At 67.3% G+C, this 16636-nt stretch overlaps 1 protein-coding gene across 4 annotated transcripts in view; it reads left to right on the top strand.

Moving 5' to 3' along the window:
* Nucleotides 1-16629, top strand: part of NFIC (nuclear factor I C) — a 40536-nt gene extending 23907 nt beyond the window's left edge. For 2 of the 4 annotated variants that reach the window (XM_017837053.1, XM_017837052.1), the window contains exons 3-11: nt 6493-6564; nt 7061-7135; nt 7246-7369; nt 7776-7900; nt 9697-9825; nt 9940-10124; nt 11478-11637; nt 13245-13330; nt 15430-16629. In XM_017837053.1, coding sequence (XP_017692542.1) covers nt 6493-6564; nt 7061-7135; nt 7246-7369; nt 7776-7900; nt 9697-9825; nt 9940-10124; nt 11478-11637; nt 13245-13330; nt 15430-15447 — 974 coding nt within the window. In that variant the 3' untranslated portion in view covers nt 15448-16629. The remainder of the gene's footprint in view (nt 1-6492; nt 6565-7060; nt 7136-7245; nt 7370-7775; nt 7901-9696; nt 9826-9939; nt 10125-11477; nt 11638-13244; nt 13331-15429) is intronic. The other 2 variants (XM_017837054.1, XM_017837055.1) reach the window with 2 other exon arrangements.
* The last annotated feature ends 7 nt before the right edge of the window (nt 16630-16636 follow it).

Genomic DNA, 16636 nt, shown 5'->3' with positions numbered 1-16636 from the left:
GGGGGGGGGGGGGGGGGGGGGGGGGGGGGGGGGGGGGGGGGGGAGCTCGGAGGTCGCTGGTGAAAGTCAAAAGCATTGCAGTAAAATGGTAATCAATCTCCCCAGCCGATGGTGCCAGGACCTTGGGAGCATTACGGAGAGATTCCTTCCAGAAGCTCCTGAAAGCAGCAGCCCGTCTGGGGGGGACGCTGCCCCTCCCCCTGCACCCTCCCCTCAGTGCTCCTCAGCTCCACGGACCCCTTCCCTGTGCCCTCACCATTGTGCCTCCATCCCTGTATCCCCATCCCTTCATCCCCATCCCCGCTGTCCTTGCATCGCCATCTTGCTACCTGGCATCCCTGGCCCCCATTCCCACCCCAGCCGTGGGCAGGAGGCAGGACAGGGTCAGTGCCGGCCCCTCACACCCTTTGGGGTGCTCTGGGGCCCCCCCAGCCGCCGTGCTCAGCAGGGCAGGGGGTCGAGGCTCCTGACTGAGCTTCCACTGGCAGTGCCCGGTGGCTGAGCCCCCCCCGGCCGAGCGGGGTGGGAGCAGATGGGTGCCCAGGGCAAGCAGGCGGCTGGCCCCAAGGTGGCATCCAGCTCCTGGCAGCCCTGGCCACGCCGCCGCCAGCGTAAAGCACTCGGGGGGGGGGCCCACGCCATGCCAGCATCTGCGTCTCCCACCGCCTGGCAGCCCCTTATCTCCCCCCACCAGCCTCGCCGCTGGCTGCGGCGCGAGGCAGATGGCACCAATCTGCCGGGGAGCCCGTGCCAGGGCTCTCGTCCCAGGCGCGCTGTGGCCGTGCCAGGCCGGCCGTGCCAAGCGTCTGCTCAGCCCCTCCAGATGGAGGGGGCAGGCGTTTCCCCGGGCACCGCCGCCCCGCCAGCCCCCGCGCAAATATTTATCGGCAGGGTCGCGGGAAGATTGATGGGGGTTCACAATATTTGGGATCTGCCGTTCGCAGAGCTGGGCACCGGCGGGCAGGGGGGCTGGAGAGAACCCCCCCCGGCACACAAATGGGCGTGGGCAAACCCCTCCCCCTGCTCCAGGTATCTCCGCTCCCAGCCGAACATCCAGGGAGACCGAGGTTGAGGGGAGCGAGGTAGGCAGAGCCCAGCCGGTCTGGGAGGAGACCCCCGGGAAAGGGCAGAGAGTCCGCAGGGGCTGGGTTCTGCCCCCAGAGCTGTGTGCTGCAGAGGGGGGGTGGGAGGGGGCTCACCGAGGTGCCATCCCCCAGTCACCCGTCCCCGTCATTGTCACCACGCGGGGTCCGTCCGTCCCTGTGCCCGGCCCCGCTGCGAGCCCGGCGCTGGCACGGCCGGGGCGGTTTCCATGTGCTCGAGCTCCCCGGATCGATGTGCCGGCGACCTTGGGGAGGTCAGGGCTTCCCCTGCTCTCCCGCAGTGCGCCGAGCCGCCGGCGTGCCGGAGCCGGCCGGCTTCCCCGCAGTGCCCGTTGCCAGCCCCGGCCCCGCGTCACCACCGGAGCGAGTTGCGCCGTGCTCAGCCCCGCGGCCTCGGTGCCTGCCGGGGGGAGCTGGCACGGGGTGCCACGTCCTGTGCTGCCGGGGGGGGTACAAGGGGCCAGAGAGGTTCCCCGCTCCGTTAGGCACCCGATGAATAAAAGATGAGCGAGCCCCGTCTCGCGAGCACCTGCCGTCCCCCGCCCTCAGCACCCGCTGTCCCCCCGCGCTGGCAGGCGCCGTGCCCTCCCCGGGGCCGCAGTTGCCATCCTGGCCGGGTGCCCGGCTTCGTGCTGCGCTGGCAAGGGACAGCTGGGGCAGCAGATGCCCACGGTGCTCCCTCCCGCCGGCGGCCGTGGGCACGGAGGGGCGAACAGATGTCGGCAAGCCCCCGGCGTGCCTGCCCCTGCACCCCCGTGCGGGGCTGGCATTGCCAGCTGGGGCCTGGGGTCCCCTGCCACGCTGGCCCCTGCGCTGGGGTCTTGGCCAGCCCTGGGGAGGGCTTGAACCTGCCTCCCCATAGCCCTGCGTGGTGGTGAGCCGGGGGTGGTGTTACGGGGTGTCAAGGGGGGCCATGGTGGGGGCCCGTGGGACTCTAGAAGGGGGCTGGCTGTGCTGTGGGGCTGTGCTGAGCTGTGCTGCGCTGTGGGGCTGGGGTGGGTGGGGCAGCAAGATACGGGCAGCATATTTCCCTTTCCCCGTCCCTGTCCCTTTCCCTTTTTTTCCACTTTCATTTCTTCCTTCCTTTTTTCTTTCTTCCTCCTTTCCTTCCTTTCTCTCTTTTCTCTCTCCCATCCCTCTCTCCTTCCTCTCACGCCCTTACAGCAGCTGCACCCCCAAGTGCCCCCAGCCCAGGGCGTAGGGGCTGGGTGCCAGCACCCCGCAGCGGGAGGGTCCCAGGGAGGGAGGGGGGGGCTCAGCCATCCCTTTGTCTGCCCCGCTCTCCCCGTCCCTTTGCCCGCTGCCATCTGTCCCCGCTCGCCTCCGCGGGCGCCGGCAGCCCTGGATGGAGCCCAGGCCTGGCAGGGCTGAGCGAGGGGGCGGCCGCGCCGCCCGCCTGGGGGGGTTCCCCCCGGCCGCTGCCATCTCCCCGTGCCGGCCGGGGTCGGCCGAGGACAAACCCGCTCGGCTCCCAGCGCCGCTCGCTCGCAGCCGTCGGCCAACGTGCTCTCCCCTCCCAGGCTCCCGCCCGGGCCAGCTGGCCGCGGCCGGCGTACGTGGCAGCGGGGCGCGTCCGTCCCCCCCGCCACCGCCCCGCCACCTCGGGGGATGCCTCCGGCCAGGACCTCCCCGGGGCTTTGCTTGCCGGGGGGAGCAGAAGCTGCCGCCCCCGCGAGTGCTCGTGGCTGAGGCCCAGCAAACTCGTCTCACTCCGGGCATGGCGGGGGGTGCCGGGGGGGGAGCGGGGCGTTGTGAGGAGCAAGGAGGAGGGGTCCCGCACCCCGGCGCGCCGGCCGGCCCGGCTGAGCCAGGATTTACCCGGCACACGCGGCGGTTCAGGGTATTATATAAAGGAGGTTACACAAGCGGGACTGTTCCGGGTTTATGTAAGGGCCACCCCAGCCTGGCGGCAGCGGGATGGACAGGGGGACAGGCAGAGCCGCTCGGACCTGGGGGGCCACTGTGGGACTGGGAGGTGCTGGGGGTCTGACAGGGAGGGGCCCCCGATTCACACCCCTCGCACAGCGTCTCCCACCCCAGCCCTTGCAGTGGGATCACTGCCCCACGGCACTCGGGCTCCCTCGGGTCTCCAGGGGTCTCCCTGACCAGACAGGGTCCCTCCCTGGCAGCTCCTGACTAGGCTGTTCACTCTGGGCCCCCCTGATTCCCGCTGTGGGGAAGGCGGCTGGATAAGCACCTGAGGAGGTGCTGAGGCCGTGTGGCCACCAAGCATGAGGCAGGGGGGCAATCTGCCCCCAAAGCCAGCCCCAAGGGAAACTGAGGCACGGGGCAGGAGCCTGCAGGCAGCGATGCTGAACCCTCATCCATCTCCTGCCCTCGGCTGGCAGGGCTGGAGGAGGAGGAGGAGAAGGAAGGCTGCTGCCCTCGTCGGGGGGCTGGGGCCGCACCCAGCGGCGCCAGCGGCTCCCCCAGCCCCCATCATCCCCCAGCCTGTGCGCCTGCGCCGGTGCCGGTAACACCGTGCCCTGTTACCGTCAGCGCTCGGGCACCGAGCCAGGGCTCTCCCGCAGCTGCGCCAGCCCCGGGGGGCACCCGGTCTGCAGTGACACCCCCCAGGGCCGTCCCCGCTGCCCGGGGGTCGTTCCCACGCGCCGAGGCTGCGGGCGGGTGCCGCCGTGGGGCCGGGGGCACCCTGCCAGCCAGCGGGGCCGGGGTGCGGGATCCATAATTCAATGGGTGGCACAGGGCCAGGCTGCCAGCGCGGCCCGGAGCCCAGGCACCCGCGCCCCCCCCGGGCACACACTTGGCTATTTTTGAAAGCGATTGGATCGACCTGTTCGGGCACTCAATGCTCTCCTCCGCCGTGCCGGGGGGGACCCTGGCACTGAGCCCCCCTCCCTGAGCTCTCCGCAATGTGGCACCAGGGCCCCCCCAGCTCCATCCCCCATCCCGGCCCCAGCGGGGTGTGGAGGGTGCAGGATCAGTGAGGGGGGTAAGGAGGGGCTTCACAGGCTTCTTTCTCCTTCACGGTGCAGCCCAGCCACTTGTTGGTGCCTGGATTTGGTGCCCCCCCCCAAAAACGCCCCTTGGGGGGAGCGAGGAGGGGGGAGCCCAGGGCTCCCTTCGCCATTTTAGCGCACGCCAGCCGCAGGCAGCCATCACATGGCGGTGAGAGCAGCGCTTGGCCCGGCCGCCCCGCGCCGAGGAGGCAGCCAGAAATCTGCTGGCGAGCTCGCCCGCCCAGCCACGAGGATCACCCACAGCCGGGGGTACCGAGCCCGCGGCCCCAACCTCGCTGCCTCCACCGGCGGGGACACCAGGGAGCAGGGAGGGGCTGGTCCTGCTGCCAAACCTCGGAGCTCGGGAAAGTCCCTGGTGCTCCTCGGGCTGCCAGGGGTGGGACTGAGGTGCTGGGCTTGGGGGCAGGCCCTCGGGGTGCCCCCCTGGGAATGGGGTGGGTGGCGTGGCATCGATGGTGCTGGGTCGGGGGGATGCTGTGGAAGGGTGTGGGGGTAAAGGGACATGGGGAGCACCGGGGGGTGCCCAGGGCGAGTGATGGCCCTGCTGGGTGCCCTGGGGGAACGGAGGCCAGGCTGGGGTGGTTTGGGGGGACAAAGGTCCATGCGGGGCATCTCGGTGTGAGCAATGGTGGGGGGTCCCTGGGCTGAGCCGAGGGCTGTGTGGGGCACCTCAGAGCCACCGGGTGAGTGCATGGCCTGGGGGGCTGCCGAGAGAGCGAAGACCCCAGGATTGGGCAAGTGGGTGCCATCTGGGGGGCAAGCGTGGCACCGGGGAGCCCTGAGGCCACTGTGGGGGGCTGTGGGGAGCCGAGCCGGCCTCGGGCTGTGACCGCCAGCCTCCGCCCCGCGCCTTGGCCGGGCTCCACCACTAACCACTTCCAGAGCCGCCGCCAGATTTGTTGTTTTTAGAGGCGAGGAGGGGCCATGTCCGGCCACGCGGTGCCCGTGGTCGCGCGGGGGGTCCCGCCACCACTCCCCCGTTCCCAGAGGGTTTGTGCCATGCTCGGTGCCACCACCCACTCCCCAAACACTCGGGCACGCGGCAGCTTCAAAATGGGGGAAAGAGGGAAAAAAGAAAAGTGGAGAGAAGCGGGAGGGGGAAAACCCCCGCGCCCGTTCCCGGGGGAGTCTCTGCTCCCTAAAATGGCTGCCTGGAGGGAGCCAGGCCTGCGGGCATGGGGGGACTGGTGGCAGGGTGCCACGGGGCTGCCGGCGTGAGCGGGGTGCCAGGCTGACACGGGATGGGTGGAGGGGAACGCGGCAGCTGGGCAGGGAGACAAAATGGCTGATTCGGCGTCGGCGTTGAGCAGTCCCGGGGCGGGTGTGGGCACATGGGAGTGCTGGGGCGGGAGGTGATGTGGGGGGGTGTCAGGGTGGGGAGCGGCACAGCCCCACTGCCCGCATGGATAGCCTGCCCAGTGGGCAGCATGCAGAGGTGTCGGGGTCGGGGGGGCACGGTGCTGCTGCCCACAGGGTTATCCTGCCCAGCCAAGGATAACCACCCCGGGAGCCACGTGAGCACGAGAGACTCAAGGGAAGAAAGGAAAAGGGGGAGAAAAAGGGGGAGAAAGGGAAAAATCCCAAGGCGCACAGGCGGGCTGGCAGCGGCGGCAGCGTGGTTTTGATGGTGTTTTTGGATTGTCTCAGCCCTTTCCTGGCATCTGCCAAGGCTGTGAAAGAGAAATGCCGAAGGCCAAGGGGTGGGAGGAGGAGCAGGAGGAAGGAGGAGAAGTGGAGAAAATGCAAGGCAAAAGTTTTGGAAGGGCTTTGGGAGCAGCCAGGTGAGGAAGGATGCTCCTGAGCGCGGCGGCTGTGCCGTGCTGTGCCGTGCCAGGGGGTGCCAGGGCCGCTGAGCTCAGCGTCTGAGCCAGGTTATTTTTAGCCAGGATGGAGCGGTGCCGGATGGGGCTCCAGGGGTCAGAGCAGGTGCTGCCCTGGAGCCCTGCTGCCCTCCGGAGGGCTTGGCAGAGGCAGGACGAGGTGCCACAGGTGATGCCATGCTGCGGTGACAGTGCCCAGTGGGGCAACGATGGATCACAGATGTGGCTGGAGGGAGGAGAGGAGGCAGGAGGGCAGGAGCGTGGCCAGGGACCATCACCCTGCGCCAGGGGCAGGTCGAGCACTGGGAGTTTCCCTCGTACACAGAGCAGTGCCCAGATCCTGCGATGCCAGCGCAATGCCCTGCCTGCTCCTGTTGTTGGCAGGGAGGCCGAGGTGGGGCCAGTTGGTGGCTGTTCCCCAGTGCTGGGGACGTGCCAGCTCAGTGGTGGCCCTCCTGTGTGGTGGGAGCTGCTGGGCAGCCTGTGCCTCGGTTTCCCCCCAGCAGAGCAAGGAGGGGGCAGTCAGCTGGGGGGCAGGCCCGGCTCCCGCCAGCACGGGGCTCACCCCACTGGGTTTTCCTCTTGCAGATGCAGAGCAGAGCAGCAGCCCCCGGACAGGCATCGGCTCGGACCAGGAGGACAGCAAACCCATCACGCTGGGTGAGCAGGACAGGCAGGGCTGGGGCCAGGGGACGAGGGACTCCTCAGCCCAGAGTCCCTGCCATGGAGGGGCCCCCTTGACCAGCAGTTGTGCCCCCCGTGCTGTGGCTCTGGTGCCCCCCAACCCCAGCCAGCAGGGCCAGGCACCTTCAGTGAGCTGGGCATGGCCTCAGCCTTGTCCCACAGCCAGCTGGGGCCATGTCCCTTGAGGACAGCAGCTGCCATGGGGGTCCCATGATGGGGGTGCAGCCCCCAGCCCTGCCAGGACTCTCAGCCACAGGGAAACCAAGGCATAGGGCAGCTCTGGGGTGTCCTTGGCAGAGAGGAGCAGTCAGGGTGGTCTCTTGCTGGAGCAGGGAGTGGAGTGGAGGCTGAAGACAGGGGCAGATGGGGATTTGGGGATGTTGGGGTACCTTCAAGCATCGCCACAAGGCAGTGCAGGATGGGAGGGGTGGCCCTGTTGCCCCCTCAGCGCTCTCTCTTCTCTCCTGCACAGATTCCACAGACTTCCAGGAAAGCTTCGTCACCTCGGGGGTGTTCAGTGTCACCGAGCTCATCCAGGTGTCCCGAAGTGAGTGTCACCATAATGCCACAGCCCGTCCCCCTGGCTGCCCGGGCACAGCAGTGTCCCAAGGGCTCCCCTCCCTGCCAGACCCCCCTGACCCCCCTCTCTCCCCACAGCACCGGTGGTGACGGGCACGGGGCCAAACTTCTCCCTGGGGGAGCTGCAGGGCCACCTGGCCTACGACCTGAACCCCTCCAGCACCGGCATGAGGAGGACGCTGCCCAGCACCTCCTCCAGCGGGTGAGTGCTGGGGGTGTTCAGCCTGGAGAAGAGAAGGCTCTGGGAAGACCTGAGAGCCCCTTCCAGTGCATAAAGGGGTTCCAAGAGAGCTGGAGAGGGACTTTACACAAGTGCCTGGAGGGACAGGACAAGGGGGAATGGCTTCCCACTGCCAGATGGCAGGGTTAGATGGGATATTGGGAAGGAATTCTTCACTGGGAGGATGGGGAGGCCCTGGCACAGGTTGCCCAAAGCAGCTGTGGCTGCCCCATCCCTGGAAGTGTCCAAGGCCAGGTTGGACGGGGCTTGGAGCAACCTGGGCTAGTGGAAGGTGTCCCTGCCCATGGCAGGGGGTGGGATGAGATGAGCTTTAAGGTCCTTCCAACCCAAACCATTCCATGATTCTGTGACCCTTCCCTGCCCCCAGGAGCAAACGGCACAAGTCGGGGTCCATGGAGGATGACATTGACACCAGCCCGGGGGGCGAGTACTACACCTCCTCCAACTCCCCCACCAGCAGCAGCCGCAACTGGACAGAAGACATGGAAGGGGGTAGGTGTCACCTCCTCACTGGTGCCCTCCCGCTGTCCTTGGGCCCCATCCTGCTCCCAGCATTCCACAGGTGGCACTGCCAGACCCCCATGTAACCACAGGCACTGTCCGTGTCCCAGCGTCCCTATGAGCCCTCAGGTCACAGCACACACTGGCTGTGGAGGCTGTGGTGTCACCCTCGAGCCCCCCCGAACATCCCTGCTTCTCACTGGGGTCTGTGGGGTTGCTGTAGAGCCCCCTGATTTAGGCACAGGCTCTCCATGGGTGCCCAGGTGCCTCCATAGCCCCCCACTTTGGGCATAGGCTCCCTTTGGGGCCTGCAGAGTTGCTACAGAATGCCCCCCATTTTGGCACAGGCTCTTGCTATAGGGTCATCTCAGCCTCCAGACCCACAGCAGCCTCCCCCAGCCCCACAGCAGCCTCCCCCAGTCCCACACTATCTCCCCCAGCCCCACGCTGCTGTGGACAGCTTTCTGGCTTGGCGGTTTTTTTCCCCTTCCTGTCTAGACAGCCCCAATTAGCTGTTCATTAAGAAAAGGGGGGGCTGGGCTAATTAAAGAGATGCTGCAGGGCTGGCACAGCAGCTCCCACGCCCCGAGGTGCAGGCAAAGGAGCTGCTCCTCTTCCTCCTCCTCCTGGCTCTTCTCCTGCCTCCCCCAGCAGTGGGGTGGGCTCTGCAGCAGCCCCCACAGCCTGCCAAATCCTTGGGGTGCCCAGCTGGGGGGCTGGGGCCACGGATCCTCTTGGAGGGTGGTTTGGGGGAAGCGGGTCCAGCTCGAGCACTGTGCCCCGTGTGCACGGGGAGTGTGCCCCATCCTGCCCCATGGGGGTGGTGATAGAGGGCAGATGGGGGCAGAGGAGGTCCTGGGGAAGGTGTAACCCCCTCCCTAAAGCAGTACGTGGAGGATGGAGGGAGCTGTGCCAGGGTATCTGTCCCCACCGGTGGCCTGACCCGGGCAGGGGTGAGGGGGGCCGGCAAGGGGGGCACAGCTGTGGCAGCAGGGAAGGGGGGGGGGTTGGCAATCCCGTACGGGATGTTCTGGGAAATCCTCCTAACGCCCGGCTGAGAACGAGCTAAACCCATTACCGGGGCCGGGCCAAATGGCCGGAGCTAAAGCCACGGCGACGGGGGATTAACGCGCCCGCCGGCCCCCCCACCCGGCCCCGCGCCCTGCCGTGCCCTCGGGGACCCGGGCACCCGGTGCTCCCAGGGGTCACCCCCCCAACGGCACCTTCCAGCCTCCCCAGGAGCTCCTGTGGCCCCCAGCCCCCTGTGCCAGGAGAGGTGGGTGCCCAGTGGAGGCTGCAGGGTCACGGGGGCACATGTGAGGGCACCCACTGCTGCACCCGAGGTGGGCAAACACACACACACACACAGAGCTGTGTGCACCCACAGGCACACGTGTGTGCGCTTGCACACACAGATGCAGCGACACACACATGTACACACGTGCATGTACACACACTGGGGTGCGTGCAGCCGTGCTGGTGCACACACGTGATCATGTTCACATGCACACACGTGTGCACAGGTGCATGTGCACACTTGTGTGCTGGAGCACACACGCCACGTGCATGTGTAGTACACACCAGAGGTTCCCCCACTCGTGCACACCCTCCTGCATGGGCACAGCACACACACACACACACTTAGGCCACACACCCTCCCCATGCCCACCCTGACCCCAGGGTGCCCCTTGCCCCCGAATGAGCTTCCCAACCCTGCACTGGACTGGCAGCAGCCCCAGGATTCGGGGTCCCAAAGCGGGTCCTGACTCTGCACCCACGTTCCCCAGGCATCTCCCCCACCGTGAAGAAGACAGAGATGGACAAGTCCCCGTTCAACAGCCCATCGCCCCAGGACTCCTCGCCTCGGCTGAGCAGCTTCACGCAGCACCACCGTCCCGTCATCGCCGTGCACAGTGGTGAGTGTCCCGCCAGGGAAGCCGAGGCACGGAGCGAGGGCTGAGCGGGCAAGGGGCTGGGGCAGCTGCCAGCGAGTGACACAGGTGTGTGTCCCCTTTTGCTGTCGCCTGCAGGTATCGCCCGAAGCCCGCACCCGTCGTCTGCGCTGCATTTCCCCACCACCTCCATCCTCCCCCAGACGGCCTCCACCTACTTCCCGCACACGGCCATCCGGTACCCGCCTCATCTCAACCCGCAGGACCCGCTCAAAGATCTCGTCTCGCTGGCCTGCGACCCGTCCAACCAGCAGCCCGGACCGGTAAGGACCCAGCCCCGCTACCGCACCCGTTGCCCACCTCGCCGCGGGCACCGGGAGCTGCTGCCAGCCGGGCTGCCCGAGGAGGGTCCCCTGGACCGGCTGCCACCGCCACCATCACCGCCACCGCCGCACTGGGGAGTCGGGGTGCTCGGATGGCACTGTGGGGTGTTCGCTGGGGCTGAGCTCCGGCCTTGCCGCGCGTTGGTTCGGGAGCGTTGTCGCTGCGCCTGCTCCGCGTTGGCACCGTGTTCCTCCGGGGATGGAAGTGCCATCCCCCGGCTCAGCATGGGGCACCAGAGGTGCTGGTGTGCTGGGGCTGAGCCGTCAGCCGGGGCTGGGGTGTGTGGTGGGAGCAGGGGGACTGGCAGGGGTGTGTGACATCACCCAGAGCCACCAGCGTGCCCGGGAGAGCAACGGGCTCGGCGTCCCCGACTGCCTGCACAGCCCAAGGGTGACCCGTCAGCTCCTCACTGCGCCGTGTCCCCAGCGTCCCCACGGGGGTGGCAGGGCCACACTGTGCTGCTGTGGGCCTTCCTTTGCCCCAGCACCCCACACACCCGACGTCCAACAGACACAGCACCCCACACCCCACACACAGCACTCCCCACACACAGCACCCACTGCACCCCACACCCCCAGCACCCCACACCCCACGCAACCAGCACCTTGCACATGCAGCACCCAGTGCATGCAGCACCCCAAGCCATCATCCCACACACCCAGTACCCCACACAGTCCATGAAGGGAGCACAAAGCTGGGGGTCAGGGGTGTCTGCATTCCTACTTCCATGGCCCTGCTGTGCCCCACTCTGTCCCCCTGGATGCACAGCTCTGGGGAAGCCCCCCTGACCTCTGCCCACCACCCATCTGTCGCCCCTCACTGGTGAGGTCTGATGCCAGGATGAGGGGCATGGCTGCTGTTCCCCCGTGCAGTGGCCCAGTGCTGGGCTGATGGACACCGGACCGGGAGCAGCCACTGTGGAGTCGGGCACAGGGCACTGCCACAGGAGCCTTTGAAGGCCCCTGCGTGCCCCTGGCAGCACTTCAAAGGCCCCCCCGCTGCTGCAGAGAGGAGGATCCAGTGCCCCAACTCGAACGTGTGCCACCACGGGGCACGGTCCCCCTGGGGCATGGCCCCCACAGGCCCCCCGGACCCTCCCGCCCCGCTGTGATTTCCCACCTGCCGCCGGCGCCGACCGTTCAGGGCTGCTCTGAGACCCACCAAACTCATGTGTGCAGTGAGGGATGCCCCGTGCCCGTGCCGGGGGGCTCCCCGGGGCTCCCCGGCCGTGCTGCTGTGCGCCTGCGTCCTAATGGCTTGTGCTGTTTGTTTTTTGTCTGTGTTGTCCCCAGTTAAATGGAAGTGGTCAAGTGAAAGTGCCCAGCCACTACCTGCCCACGCAGATGCTGGCGCCGCCACCTCCCCCCGGCATGCCCCGCTTGGCCGTCTCTCCTGACACCAAATCCACCACGACAACTTCCGAGGGAGGGACGACCTCGCCGACATCACCCAGTAAGCACCCGCGGCGCCCACCCCGCTCCCCGGCCCGGCCGGCCCCCTCCTCTCGCAGCCCCCCCAGGGTGTCCCCCCTGTCCCGGCGCTGGGGGGATGTTGGCGGAGGTGGCCTCCCCGCAGCCGGGGAGAGGGCGGCAGCTGGCACGCCATGAGTTTGCTGGGTCTCAGGCAGGTCGGAGCGGGCAGGGTTTTGTGGTGGCTGCCCAACAAGGGGGGGTCCCGTGCTGGTCCCAGGGACCAGCCCGAGCCCCACCTCCCTCTGAGCACAGCAGAGCCCCCGCGGGGCTCCCCAGACCAGTGTCCTGCCCCACGCCCTGGTGTGGGCAGTGCTGTGGGGAGGCTGTGCCCTCTCCGTGGCTGTCACCCCCCTGCAGTGGTGGCAGTGCTACCCAGGACCAGCTGGCCCGCGGGTGGCACTGGGACTAGGAACAGTGTGCCTGATGCGCCGCGTGGGCTGTCGTCCTCTCGCTACCACAGGGGTCCCTGGTGCTGGGGACCCCGGTTTGGTTGGGGATGTGAAGTGACGCTGGTGCAGGGACTGCGTGTGTGACCCCCGGAGCGCTTGGCTGGTGGCACCTGGGGGTCTTCGTTAGTGTAGTGGCTGACAAACTCTTGCCCTCCACTCCTCCTCAGGGACCATCGGCGCCTTGGCCGGGAGGATTTTGGGGTGCTGGGCCCAGGGACCAGAGGGGAGCTGGTGTTGCCCCCAGACTGGCACTGGGGCACGTGTCGCGGTGGTGGGACGCTGTGCCGTCGCTGCACTCTGTGAAGGGGTTGTTCTTGTTCCTGTCCTGCAGTGCCAATGGGAAACTGGTACCCTGAGTGGCTGCCATGTCCCCACAGGGTCGAGTCCTGCAAGATGCCACTGTCCCCGGGGAACAGGCCACAACAGGGTGCCACCAGCTGGCCGTCTGGTGTGGCGGTCCTGTGGCGTGGAGGACACAAGGCGTGGCGGATCTGGAGGGGACATGGGACATGACATGGGATGTCCTGGCCGGTGATGGGCTCACAGCCAGGGGGAGGGACGGAGCAGTTCCGGTTCCCCCAGGCTCTTGACAGGATGTGTTTGGAGGACACTGGCTGTCCCCAAGGGGTGCAGTTGGCTCCAAGTCCCCCTTCCCCTCTGGCAGCACCGCATCTCCGAAGGGGCTGAGCCCAGGAGCTCAGCGGGGCTGGGGGTCCCACTGCTGGACCCTCAGCTGGGAGGTGGAGGTGGCAATGGAGTGACACATCCGAGTGGAGCTGGTGGCTCCCATCACACTGGCCCCGTGGCAGCTCAGCTCAGGAAGCCACAGCGTGGGCACGGCAGGGAGCACCCGTCTGTGCCTGTGCCCCGCGGCACCGCGCCCCCCAACCTGCCATCACCCCGAAACCGCGGGCGGCACCGACCGGGCACAGCACCCCAGGGGCACAGCACCCCTGGGGCACAGCACCCCTGGGGCACAGCACCCTGGGCTCCGCTCACCTGCCGTCAGGCCACAGCCAGGGACGGTGCCCAGGACTCCCGTCCCAGCAGCGCCAGGGAGAGGGCCGGGCCTGGCCCCGGGGGGGACGATGGCAGTGCCACCCACAGCCCCGTTAATGAGCTCTCGTTTGTTCCCCAGCCTACTCTGCACCAGGCACGCCCCCTGCGAACCGTACCTTCGTGGGATTAGGACCAAGGGATCCTGGGAGTATCTATCAGGCACAGGTGAGAGCGGGGATGCTGCTGGGGGGACACTCCTGCCCTCGCCCTGGGCACCCTCGCCGTGGCATCACCGTGGGCATCACCGTGGGCATGGCCAGTGCAGGCATCATCATCGTGGCTGTTGCTGCCATGACATTGCTGACGTGGGCAGCCCTGCTGTGGCATCCTCACCGTGGCATCACCGCCGCTGCCGTGGCATTGCTGCTGTGGGCATCGCTGCCAGCATCACTGTTGTGGGCATTGCCACTGTGGCATCACTGCTGAGGGCAGTGCCAATGTGGGTATAACTTCCCTGGGCATCACTGCTGTGGTATTGCCACCACTGGCACGGCCACTGCAGGCACTGCTGTTGTGGGTGTCCCCACCATGGCATCCCTGCCAAGGCATTGCTGTAGTGGCATCACTGCCATGGGCGTTGCCACCATGGGCATCACCACTATGGGCATCACTGCCATGGACACCATCACTGGGGGATTGTTTCCACGTGCAATGCCACCGTGGGCATCACTACCTTGGCACTGCAGCTCTGGCACTGCTGCTGTGGGCTTTGCTGCTATGGGCATCACTGCCTTGGCATCACCACTGTGGCCCTGCTCCCATGGGCATTGCCACAGTGGCATCCCCACCGTGGACACCCTGTGCCAGGGCCTTGGCACTGCTGGTGGCTCAGGGCCACCACGAGTCCTTCAGAGGGAGGTCACTGCCATGCTCCAGTTGTGCCCTGCCTGGCACCACCTGGCACCACCCTGCCCAGGTGCCCACGGTATCCCCAAAGTAGGAGCACCAGGACTGTGTGCCCCTCTCTGTGTGGGCACAGGCCCCTACCCTTGCTCAGCTGTGCCCGTGGCTGCTCCAGCTGCACTGGGATGTCGTGTGCGCCTTTCCAGGGGCTTCCCGTTAGTCCCAGGTGTTTTCTAACTGGTGGTTTGGGAGCCAGCCCTGGCAGTGCAGGCAGTGCCGTGGTGCCAGGGCAGGGGTGCCAGCTCCCGGCCTCACCTGTGACACGAGTGGTCTGTACTCAGCAGTCCCTGCATGGGCAGGAGAGGTGGCTGCAGCCTTGCCCGGTGGGTGACAAGGTGACGGTACAACAGGATGGGGGTGTGGATGGTGCTGTGCTGGGACACCCTGGGGTGCTGCCCTGGCTGAGGGGGAGTACTCAGGGTGCTGAGCTGTGCCAGAGCGTGGGCACTTGGGGACTCTGAGCTGTGCCACAGGGAACCTGAGGGTGCTGTGCTGTGCCAGGGTGCAATATTTGGGGACCATGGGCTGGGACACTTGACCGTGCTGTGCCGTTCCAGGGGACAAACACTGGGGACCCGGCTCTGCCCACAGCCCCCTGCCCTGCCTCAGTTTCCCCAGTCCTACACGTGGGCAGAGCAGCGTGGGGTGGGCACCCCAAGGGCGTTGGGTCCCTAAAAAGGAGACCTGGAGCAGTGCTGGGAGAGCCTCGGGGGAGCAGGGGGCTGCCAGGGTCCCTGTCTGGACCCGGGGGTCACGGCCACTTGCAGTCCCAGAACCTCCAGGTGTCCCTGTCCCTGTGTGTGGGTGTCCAGTCACACTCCAAGAGTCTCCCCAGGACTCACGGTTGCCCTGCCTGGGGAAACTGAGGCACAGGGGAAGGAGGTGGTGCCCCGGGATTGGCAGCTGAGACCTGCCACGCTCTGGTCATGTGTGGCAGGGCCGGGAAGGGTTAAGGGAAGCAGAGGCCCCGAGCTGTCTCGTTTCCAACGGAAACCAGACATGAGGTAATCGGGAATGAACTTGAACTTGGGGCTGGGGGGGAAACAATGGGAGGGTGGCGGGGGGCCACCCCGCGGGGTCCCCAGCTGTGCCACCCCCCTACCTGTCCCCGAGCGACACCGTTCCCTGGGCAGCGTCGCCTTTGCCGCGGAAGTGCAGAGGGACCGGCCACCGAGGGGAACGCGAGCGGCCGCCGTGCTGAGGACGGACAAACTCAGTGCGGGAGTGGGGACTCCGGCCCCGTGCGCCGAGCAGGGGACAGCGCGGGGACAGCTGTGCCGGGGCGGGGCGGGACCGGCCGGGGACGGAGCGGCTCCGCGGGGCAGAGCACTAACGCCGGCCTCTCTCCTCTCTCCCGGCAGTCCTGGTACCTGGGATAACCGCCGCCGTGCCGCCCCTTCGCCTCCCTTCTCCTCTGCTTTAGGCACCCCCAGAGGAACATCCCCGTCCCCGAGCACCAGGCCCAGCCTTGCGGTGACGACGGAGAGCGCGGCCTCACGACGACGACGACGACGACGACGACAAGCAAAACCCACACCCGAAGGAAAGAGCGAGGGAAAGGAAGAAGGAAAAGGGTCAAACTGTTTTAAAAAGGAAACAAACAAACAAACAAAACAACAACCCATCCCAGGAGGACCTTCCCCCCCACACCCCAGCGATGCGCCAGAAAACAAAGAAACAGGAAAAAAAAAAAAAGAAAAGAAAAAAACACTATTATTTACCCCGTCGGCCGGCGCCGCGCTGAGACCTGACACAACTCGTGCCAGCAATGCCTCCCGGAGCGGCTGCAGGGCCGCGGTGCCGAGCCCCGCCGGCCGCTCGCCGGATATGCAAACGGCTTTGACTCTCTCGTTCTTGCCTCTATGTGAGTAGAAAAGATCAAAAAAAAAAACCCTCCGCCGCCCCCCCCGGCCCCACGCAGACTCTCGGGGGGCCCCGGGGCTGGGGTGGGGTGCGGCGGGGTGGGCTGAGGGGACCCTCCTGCCACCCGAGCCCCGCGGACCGGCCGCGCCCGCGGTCAGGGCAGGTGATGCTCCGCGCCCCGGGGGTGGGTGGCATCGTGCTGCGGTGACACGGTGACACGGTGGCACGAACGGGTGTCACAGGAGGAGGGGGCTTTTGGCCGCGGAGGGTGCGCGGGCACGGCCAGAAACGGTTGTGGCGGCGGTGACACCCCGGTCCCCGCGGGGACACAGCGTGGGGACCGTCCCAGCACGGCCCCGACAGGACCCGGGCGGCCACCGTCACTCCGGGGCACCGGTCGCCGTCCCTCTGGTCGCCTTCCTCCCCCCCCAGCCCGCAGCAGCCCCGGCCCCGTGTGTCCCCACGGGTGTCCCCACGGGTGTCCCCCGGCGTGTCCCCCGGCGTGTCCCCGGGCCCGGGGGGGGCCGTGGGGCCGGGGCGGGGGGGGGCCCGTGCGTCCGTGTGTTTGAGCTATGCATTCCTGTGGACAGGTACCAGGTGGGAGGCAGGAGAGGGTGCGCTCGTGTTGCACATTTTGTAGGAAATGCACTTTTAAGAGGGAATCGTCAAAAAAAAAAAAAAAAAAAGAAAGAAAGAAAGAAAAAA

Source organism: Lepidothrix coronata, unplaced genomic scaffold (assembly GCF_001604755.1).
Source record: "Lepidothrix coronata isolate B3197 unplaced genomic scaffold, Lepidothrix_coronata-1.0 Scaffold290, whole genome shotgun sequence".
NCBI lineage: Eukaryota > Metazoa > Chordata > Aves > Passeriformes > Pipridae > Lepidothrix > Lepidothrix coronata.
The sequence above is the reverse complement of the archived record's forward strand: the minus strand, read 5'-3'. Positions and strand labels throughout refer to the sequence as shown.